This window comes from Oncorhynchus nerka, linkage group LG11, assembly GCF_034236695.1.
Source record: "Oncorhynchus nerka isolate Pitt River linkage group LG11, Oner_Uvic_2.0, whole genome shotgun sequence".
In the NCBI taxonomy this organism is placed as follows: domain Eukaryota; kingdom Metazoa; phylum Chordata; class Actinopteri; order Salmoniformes; family Salmonidae; genus Oncorhynchus; species Oncorhynchus nerka.
In genome coordinates this window covers 51803152-51813685 of record NC_088406.1, presented here as the reverse complement: position 1 = coordinate 51813685, position 10534 = coordinate 51803152, and the positions used below count along the sequence as shown (strand labels likewise).

Here is a 10534-nt window from a genome sequence, read left to right as displayed (position 1 = left end):
CCTCTGTATGTCAGCATTTGAGACGGTAACTCCTTCTTCCTCCACCACAACACTAGGCCTCCTAGGGCTTAATGTTTAGCTAACCTGTGACCAGACCTGGTAACCCATCACAACTGAACACTCCCCAGGTTTCTTAGATAAGTGCTATCATAAAATGGTTTACGAGCTTAAACAGCTTTAAGCTGATACCAACAATTTGACAATATTGACAATATTGACTACACTGTTAAGGCCACTGGGGGTCATGGGTGCTACACTGCAGGTGAAAGAATGGTTCAAAACGTTGGTGGTTGATTAGTGGCACAATGAGACGAAAACAGCAATGAGCCTATCTGGAAATTCTATGAGGATCTAGGTTAGCCCTCTGGTTTCAATGTGTTGGTGCGGGGACCTTGAGTAGATCATTGTCCATTCTAAACCTGATGTAATTCATTTCAAAATAGACATACTGTAATGACATTGATTTGGACTTTGAAGTTCATGGGTGATCTTCAATTCATTGAATCAAAGTGCACATTACTTCTCTATATTGTGGCAAGAGCAAAAAAGTAATCCTATTGGTCAATAAACTATGATTATTTATTTGTTTGTAAGCAAAGGAGGTTTGATGATGCAGCACAGCACAGCCTGCACTGAATACATTACATGCAACACTTAATGTATTTTCAAGTATCAATCCATGTTGCTCCATTTTATCAAGTGATTGTTCCTAATTAAAACAGCGAAACACTCATTAATGAGCACAAACACAACACATTTCAGCACATTGTAACCTACTTGAATATATCTTAAACACCAACAGACATACTCAAGCAAAAAAAGCAGGGAGAAAATACAAAATACTACAAATTTGGAACACAGAGTACACAAGGAGGCCCAAAACAAATATATCTACTTGCATAATAGGGTATGCGACACCTTCCTACGCAGGCTTGAAAAGGACTCTTTCAGTTTCACACCATTATATGTTATTCAATCAATTTTGCATAGATTTGGCTGTCCCACTTCTCACATGCTAAAATTCTTCAAGGCTATGGATACGTGGGCTTATGCTATGGTTGAAAGTGGAAGACTTTGTACATACTGAATACCGCACATTGAACATGACGGCCTCTTCTATGTCGGGTCACCCGCACCACCACATCAGTCAGTCTTCAGGACACCATCACCACCACCATCACCAGGCTTACGGAGGCTCCGGCCTGGCCTTCAATGGCTCAGACTGCTTGTATTATAAAGAGCAGACACTCGTGGAAACTCAACTTTAATGCAAGTGACTGCTTGGACTACAAAGACCAGGCCTCCTGGAGGTTCCAAGCCTTGTGAGGACTACAAAGACCAGGGGACTCATGTCTTGTGATTGGTTTACTTTGGTTTACTTTTTTTTCTCCCTTCTGTATTTTCCCTCCTTCCCTATTTGGTTTCCTCACTCATAATTTGTTGATTTTTAAAGAGAAAAAAGTATATGAACTTTAAAAAGTAACAGCAATTATAGTTTGGATGGACAGAAGCTCATTGATTGGACTAATTTTTATTATTTCCAAAATTAAATGCAGCCATCATGGTAATTAAATCAACACAACCCACAAATATCCCAAAACAACTTAAATCCCAAAATACTTATTTCACCACTATATTTTTGCAAGTTATAGGCAGGCGTACAAAACGTGCATACAAAATAGTTCACACACACACACAACGTTCTCAAAGGTTCTCAGAATTGTCACCAACAGATACAGTCAAACAAAATGAAGGATCATGGCTCATGTTAAAATCCCCAAACATTGCTTTTCCATTATTTGGCACTCTCGTCAGTCCCTATCGGGATCTTCTTCAGTAGCATCTGCAGGGTCTGCCTGACGCCGTTCTCCACCCTGCGGAAGTGCATCGTTTCCCAGAAGCTTGGCGCCTGCTGCCTGCCCCCACTCCAGGTCCCGGTGGAAGATCTGCAGCTGTTCCCAGACGAGTTCCCGCTCCCAGGACGAGGCGTTCTTACTGGTGACGCTCAGGATGGGGTGCCAGTCCTCCGAGATGTCTGAGAATTCGGTGACCGAGGCCAGCACCTTCACACGCCGCCTCGTACCTCCCTGCTCCAGTGGGACTTCTCGTACGTACAGGGACTGTTTCCCCACGTTGCTGAGAGGATTCAGGTACAAGCTGTGGAACACAATGGAATTAATGTATACACATAACCTACATATAGACACATTCATGTGGTTATTGTTATTCTTAGTGTTACTTTGGATTATTACTTTTTATTTTAGCCTACTTGGTAAATATTTTCTTCTTGAACTGCACGGTTGGTTAAGGTCTTGTAAGTAAGCATTTCACGGTAAAGTCTACGCTTGTATTCAGCGCATGTGGCAAATAGTTTGATTTGATTCAAACGCCACTTCATACAGAGACGATACATAAGTGCATGATGAAAAGAAAATAGCCCAAATAAAATACTAAAGAAACCATAGTGGTCGAGTCACGTAAGTTCTTTTTTTTTTAAATAGGGGTCTGCAGCTGTTGGCCCACGAGCAAAATCTGGCCCCCACAGAATAATTATATGCCCCACTTAATCCCATTTACTGTAATTCCAGGACATGTTGATACGGTGATGATTAGCTTACTGCAAAGTGTGGATGCTCAGGTGCTCACTGCAGGCGTACACCAGGGTCAGAGCAGCGTTGTCCCCGATGTTGTTGTAGGCCACGTTGAGCTCCTGCAGGCCAGTGTGCTTGTTGAGCCTCTCGGCAAGCTCGCGGGCCCCTGTATCGCCCATGTGCATCAGGGACAGCTGTCCTGAGAGACTGGTTCCCTGGCAGGGTGTCCAGCAGACAGCGAGCCCTGGACTTCAACAGGGGGTTATAACACAGGCTACAGAGGGACAGTCACAGGGCACTGTATCAGCATTCAGACTGGACAAGTGAAGACTGGTTGAAACAGCATATCTGTTAGTTAGACATTAGACCAACACTCGTTTGGACAAGTTGTCCATCTTCATACATTAAACATCTTATTTGAAGTGTAATGTGTGCAAGTTCTTACATTAGAGAAATTGCCACTTTCTGACCAAAGCAAATGAATAAATAAGGCAATATTTATTTAAAGCTTTAATTATACTGAAGTTGTAAATTCCATTGATGAGTCAATATTATTATTACCATTGTCTACCTTTTGAGCCATAGAAAAGGCAATAAGGCCATAAACCTGGTAAAGAGTCAGCGTCTTACTGTAGAGAACTAATAGTACTGTTGGGGTTAAGTAGTATATCTTTCAGGAGAATGCAGGACTCAGGACCCAGGCTATTAAACTGGAGACAACAGAGAGAAAAAAAGTATACACAGCTATCACAAACACATGCCCACACACGTGTTAGCCTGCAAACCACGAACCTCCAGGTACTGTCAATAGAACAATAAAATATAATAAAAAACACAGATTACACTCCTTTTAAACTTGTGAACTCCAGATTAAAAGCTTGAACACAGATTAAACTCCATGTTGCAGGTCTTGATGAAGTAACACCATGCTTCTTTTTTTTTTACAACCACAACCAAAGAGCAGGCCAGGCTCAATAACCTGATAACACTAAAATAGAAAGCTCACACCCTGATCTGTTTCACCTGTCTTTGTGCTTGTCTCCACCCCCCTCCAGGTGTTTCCCATTATCCCCAGTGTATTTATACCTGTGTTCTGTTTGTCTGTTGCCAGTTCGTTTTGTTTCGTGAAACCTACCAGCAGCTGTTCCCCTGCGCCTGTCTGTTCTTGTTCACAAATAAGTCCCAAATCAATATTTTAAATTGCCCTGTCTGTTCTTGCGCCTGTCTGTTCTTGCGCCTGTTTTCTAGTCCTTCCTGGTTTTGACCTTTCTGCCTTGCCCCATCTCACTGGATTATTGACCCCTGCCTGCCCTGACCCTGAGACTGCCTGCTGTTCTGGACCTTTTGCACCCTGTCTGGATTACTGACCTCTGCCTGACTTTGACCTGTCATTTGCCTGCCCCTGTACTAGAAAATCGACACCGTCTGCATCTGGGTCATACCTGAAACCTGATAGATATCAAAGGTTATATTATGGCTAGTAAAGTCTCCCGTTACTCTCAATGCGCCTTCCTTTTGATACTCAGCAATAGCATCACAATATCATGTTTTCAATGCCCACAGGGAGTACACTTTTTACGCAGCAAGTCAAACACATTTAGGCTACAATGTCAAACCTACCATGAATGAATCCGTGAATGATACTGGATGGATCAAGTCAGGACCTGAAATGTCACAATGGCAGTTAATGATTTTAAGGCCTCCTTTGCAAACATTAATTAGCAATACAAGCCAAAAGCAGCAAATATTGCTGCATGTTTGTACACCTCTCAGTAAATGGAGGATTTGGAGTGTTACTGATAAGGCTTTGGGCCACCTTAGATTTACCATCTGTATTCTGAAAATTATAACATAACTCAATGAGGTGAACAGTGGGTATATGTTACTTAGTAGGTAGAAATACACTAGTAATGTGATGTTTTTACTGTGGTAAGTAGTGACTGTTACCATGGACAGATACAAGAGGTCAATCTTGTGAGAATCCCATTTCCCAAGCTCCTAACAAAAAAAAGTTGAATTGACTAAAGCCCCACACATCGAGACTTCTCTTGGTTGAGGGTGTGGCAGAAGGCGGGTCACAGAATGGTCAGCAGGTCGTTGGTCAGATGACAGGAAGAAAGGTCCAGCTCCTCCAGGTGGTACCTCAAGAGTATACAGGCCAGCACAGAGCTCAGGACGAAGCACTTGAGGGCCGTCAATGCACAAGAGGGGCAGCTTGATGCTGCGGATGGAGAGCAGGACCTCCGCCGTGAGCCTGGGATTCTGGTACTCGTAGAGGAGCACCAGCAGGACCATGAGCACCTCAGAGGGCTGCCACTTAACATGCCGAGGCTCACTCAACAACAGTGATTATTTCTCTACTTACATGTCACAACAGGTAGCATGTCTCCAGGTCACACAAAATACGGATCGAGCACTAAGACTCGTACATTATGGGGTGGTTTCCTGGACACAAATTAAGCCTAGTCCTGGAATAAAAAGCAAGCTCAATGGAGAATTGCCATTAAAAAAAAAGACGCTTTTTAGTCCGGTATTATGCTTAATCTGTGTCCAGGAAACAGCCCCTATGTGTTGTCTGTTTACACTGTATGTAAGGGTGGAACTGTAAAATGTACATATCTGGGTGATGAGTAGTTGGTTTGGTGTTTGTGTCAAATGTGCACGTCTGTGGAAGAGAATGTTGACTAACCTGTGACATGAGCTCATCTTCCTAGGAGTGACTCTGCTTGCCAGTGGGCTGAGGTTCACATATAAAGGCAAACACAGTCACCACATCATATCATTCTCAGTGGTTATAAGGAATACATAATACATACAGTGTAGAGTAAATGATTATAATGACGATTCTGATCCAACCATTAATGTATACATTGTGTCCCTGGCCTGGGATGATGGAAGTTCAACATGTAGCTAGATGTAGCAGTTCATTACTTGTTGCTTTTATCTCTTATTCTTATCCGTATATTTTTTGAAACGGCATTGTTGGTTAGGGGCTCGTAAGTGAGCATTTCTCCTGTTCACTTGATTTGAGTAGGCTTGACACATTGTTGCCCATGAAAGGAAGTTAGTCTAGTGAGCGAGTATTTTAGCCACGTATCCTAGCATAACAAAAACTAAAAGCTTGTACTGTACGACACAGTCATACACCCCCCATCATATTTAATTTACGTTGATTTGGAGTACATTGTTTTTTGGTATCTTTTAGTTGTCACTGTATTAGACTAAGCAGAGGTAATTATGTTCAAGTTGAAATGGTCCTGGAATAGTGGAGGCAGATCCTGTTTTCTTTGCGACGTGCTGTAACTTTCCGAGGTTCTAAATCAATAATTGTTTAGTAGTCCCAAAATGTTTGAAAAATGTACTTGCCATGCTGTAGGTCATGTACCTGTTTGTAACATTCAATATGCTTTGTGGACTTCACGGGACAGAGTTTTCTCTCTGGTTTTGTGATGAAACAAAGGTGTGGTTGAATTTATTCTGCCACTGTCTTCTCATTGTCTTGGCCTTAGGCCTATATATCATAGTGTCAAGGCATATGAACTAACTGGTTATAGAGCAAACAACAATTATCACAACAGGTTGTAATTAGTCTTTTTCCCCTGGCTTGGCATCCCCTGGATATTATCTCCCTCACTAGCTTTAAGCACCAGCTGTCAGAGCAGCTCACAGATCACCGCACCTGTACATAGCCCATCTGTAAATAGCCCATCCAACTACCTCATCCCCATACTGTATTTATTTATTTATCTTGCTCCTTTGCACTCCAGTATCTCTACTTGCACATTCATCTTCTGCGCATCTACCATTCCAGTGTTTAATTGCTATATTGTAATTACTTCGCCACCATGGCCTATTTATTGCTTTACCTCCCTTATCCTACCTCATTTGCACATGCTGTATATAGATTTTTTCTACTGTATTATTCATTGTATGTTTGTTTATTCCATGTGTAACTCTGTGTTGTTGTATGTGTCGAATTGCTTTGCTTTATCCTGGCCAGGTCGCAGTTGTAAATGAGAACTTGTTCTCAACCAGCCTACCTGGTTAAATAAAGGTGAAATAAAAAATATAAATAAATATTTGACGGATATTCGCGCTTTCAAACCTCAATAGCTTTCAAACCACTTGAGCCACAAACTCCAAATAAGTGTCATGATGTTGGAAAAATTGCGCACAACATTGCACAGATCTTATTTTCATGATTTTGACATTAATTCACTTTCCAAAGTTAATAAAGATGTGGAAATGTGAGCAGAATTTTGTATTCCTAGTTGAATTAGTTAGGGAGTGTAAACAAAAACTTTTTTTACATTCGAATTTCAATAGCTCCTTGGTCATGTGACCTACAGTACTTGACTCAGACAAGGTTCAGAATGTCCACTAACTACCCTTCTATATTGCACACCCTTTAGTTGGTCAATTTTCATCTCACAAGATTTTACATGAATTCTTCCAAATAAAACAATTCAATAGCTCCTTGGTCATGTGACCTACTGACTTCAAACAAGGTTCAGAATGTCCACTCAGTGGGCCTACACATTGCATATCCTTTAGTTGGTCAATTTTCATCTCACAAGATTCTACATGAATTTTTCAAAATGTTCAATTTCAATAGCTCCTTGGTCATGTGACCTAATGACTTCAAACAAGGTTCAGAATGTCATGTAGTGACGCCTTTAGCACTGAGATGCAGTGCCTTAGACCGCTCCGCCACTCGGGAGTGGTCATTCAGACAAGGAGGTGAGTGAAAATGTTGTTGTGTTGTTTGATGCAAGAAACCACTTTACAAAATATAATGCATTATTATTCCTATAAAATTATGACAGAGAATCAAACAAATTATGGTATCCTCTGCATATTTGGTACTTAGCTTATTCAAGCCTGTCTCAAAATACAACACTGCACGTTAAGACAAAAAGCTCTTTACCTGACTCACTTTTCAAAGAGCTCTTGTAGGAAGCAATCACTCCCCTATTGCTGACTACAAATGATCTAGAACTGGGCTAATAACTCACTAACTAGCAAAGGATATGAACTAAATGTGCACACGTAGCTACATGCAGCTCTCACTTTGATCTCAAAATAAGCCACATCTACTCACTACTGCTCATGCTGTAAACACAGTCCAGTTCAGTTCAAGTAAATGGCATAGATCTATATATATGGCAATGGTCAATTTTCATATAGCCCTGCTGCAGCTCTGATTGTTTATGCCACACTGGTCTGTGCAGAGTACGGGGTCAATGAGTAATATGTCAATGCAATAGAATCCTACTATGATGCGTTCTGCCTACAACAAAATCTATTGCATAGTTAGTTTGGTTTTGGTATGATGCATTGAAAGTGGCTAATATTGCATTGATTTGATCATAATGCCACAATAATAGGAAACGTTGACAGTGTTAACAGGGAAAACTCTAGAACAGTGATCACCAACTTTTTCTGAGTCAAGATCACTTTGAGTCAAAATGCAAGCCGAGATCTACCGCTCATTTTTTTAAACATGATTTAAAAACGGTAACCAATTCAAAACAGTACTGTAGCAATGATGTCTGTGCAGTAAGCTATAGGCCCAATACATTATTGTTGCATATTGGTTTTGCTTGAATTGCCCTACCAATGCATCGTTGTTCGGGCCAAAAATTATATTTCAAAATTTGAGGTAGGTTATATGATCACACCGGTAATAGATCTGTATTACTTGTGAAGCTTGTGAAGCAAGTCTGAGGGTCTGCCTCAACATCCCTCTGCTCTCCCTTTCTTCCAGTGACACTGACCAAAAAGGGACACCGTCTTGCAGCTGAAACTTGAGTGGCACCGCATTATTATGCACAAATTCATGTTGGTACTCCTATGAACAGAAATATTCATGGACATTAAAAATATACAGAATCCGCTAACACAAGCCTATAGATACACTTTCCTACACATACATTACTTCTGCAGTGCTTGTTGTAGCGCTAGTGGAAATTGGAAAAACATGCATTTTATGTCTTATAAAAGTGTTGAATACAAAGTGTTGACAGTGCTGAGTAAGAACTTAAACATGAACTCAATCTAAAAACAGCATCTCTTTGCTGTATTCATTGACAGTCTCTCTAGTCATGGTTTTGAACATTTTGAAATATCACAGTATCAACTTTGCTGTAGCTTTCTTTTATGCCTGCAACATTACAGCAGACACAGTCATCTGAGCCATCCGATTGGCCAGCGGTAGGCCTATAGTGCAATGCATAAATCAAATGCTCCCTTTTGTTGTAGGTGGGTACATTATTTGGTAGCTCTTAAACTCTAGGCAGCATTCTTTCTCCTCCCTATAGTTTTCAGAGGTTAGCTTCGCCCATGGCTGGCTCATGTGAACTAGAATCCCGACACTGTGTTTTAAAGTTTAGAAAACATCAATAATCATTGCTTACGATAATGCTTTCGGGAACATACGGCCCTTATCTTTCATCAGCGAGAAAGAATCCTTCAAATAAAAAAAGATACATTTACTGTAGCAGTTTTGCACAGATCCATACATGGGTGCCTCCATCCGACACAACTACACTTTCGCCACATTTCCCGAGTTATGCTAGATGCTCCGAACACCGGAACATCCTGCAATAATTGGATGTTGAGACTTTTGATAAATTCATGGTAATTCACAACTGAGCTGTATTCTTGCACAGGTGGTCTCCTCAGTCTTCAGTGGGTTTTTCCACAAACAAGCGCTGTAACATGGATCAAATCAATGTTTATTTGTCACGTGCACCGAATACCTTACAGTGAAATGCTTACTTACAGGCTCTAACCAACAGTGCCATTTATGAGTTTTAAAAAAAGGTATTAAGTGAACAATAGCTAAGTAAAGAAATAAAAAACAACAGTATAAAAGACAGTGAAAAATAACAGTAGCGAGGCTATACAGTAGAGAGGCAATAACAGTAGCGAGGCTATACAGTAGAGGCAATAACAGTAGCGAGGCTATACAGTAGAGAGGCAATAACAGTAGCGAGGCTATACAGTAGAGAGGCAATAACAGTAGCGAGGCTATACAGTAGAGAGGCAATAACAGTAGAGAGGCTATACAGTAGAGAGGCAATAACAGTAGAGAGGCTATATACAGGCACCGGTTAGTCGGGCTGATTGAGGTAGTATGTACATGTAGATATGGTTAAAGTGACTATGCATATGATAAACAGAGAGTAGCAGCAGCATAAAGGAGGGGTTGGGGTGGCACCCAATGCAAATAGTCCGGGTAGCCATTTGATTACCTGTTCAGGAGTCTTATGGCCTGGGGGTAAAAACTGTTGAGAAGCCTTTTGGTCCTAGACTTGGCACTCTGGTACCGTTTGCCATACGGTAGTGGAGAGAACCGTCTATGACTGGGGTGGCTGGGGTCTTTGACTATTTTTAGGGCCTTCCTCTGACACCGCCTGGTATAGAGGTCCTGGATGGCAGGCAGCTTAGCCCCAGTGATGTACTGGGCCATACGCACTACCCTCTGTACCGCCTTACGGTCAGATGCAGAGCAATTTTCATACCAGGCAGTGATGTAACCAGTCAGGATACTCTCGATGGTGCAGCTGTAGAACTTTTTGAGGATCTGAGGATCACTTCAGTCCAGTCGATGTTAATGGGGGCCCTCCTTTTTCTATTGTCCACGATCAGCTCCTTTGTCTTTCTCCCATTGAGAGATAGGTTGTTGTCTCTGACCTCCTCCCTCCTCTCATTGTTGTCGGTGATCAGGCCTACCACTGTTGTGTCATCAGCAAACTTTTTTTTGTTGTTGTTGAATTTTACCCCTTTTTCTCCCCAATTTCGTGGTATCCAATTGTTTAGTAGCTACTATCTTGTCTCATCGCTACAACTCCTGTACGGGCTCGGGAGAGACGAAGGTTGAAAGTCATGCGTCCTCCGATACACAACCCAACCAAGCCGCACTGCTTCTTAACACAGCG

At 41.6% G+C, this 10534-nt stretch overlaps 1 protein-coding gene across 1 annotated transcript; it reads right to left on the bottom strand.

Annotated features, from left to right (window-relative positions):
* Nucleotides 1–1728: 1728 nt before the first annotated feature.
* On the bottom strand, nucleotides 1729–3550 carry LOC115137660 (NLR family member X1-like). The gene is made up of 2 exons (XM_029673987.2): nucleotides 2619–3550; nucleotides 1729–2157 (listed from the first exon to the last, which is right to left on the bottom strand). Exons 1-2 carry the CDS (start codon nucleotides 2774–2776, stop codon nucleotides 1812–1814), a joined length of 504 nt encoding a protein of 167 aa, XP_029529847.1. The 5' UTR covers nucleotides 2777–3550; the 3' UTR covers nucleotides 1729–1811.
* Between the last annotated feature and the right edge of the window lie 6984 nt (nucleotides 3551–10534).

Excerpts from the sequence above, each read along its gene's own strand:
- LOC115137660 (XM_029673987.2), bottom strand. The coding sequence starts at position 2,776 with ATGCACATGGGCGATACAGGGGCCCGCGAGCTTGCCGAGAGGCTCAAC. Across the intron at positions 2,158-2,618 it reads CTGAGCATCCACACTTTGCA|CTTGTACCTGAATCCTCTCA; the intron begins GTAAGCTAATCA and ends TGTGTTCCACAG.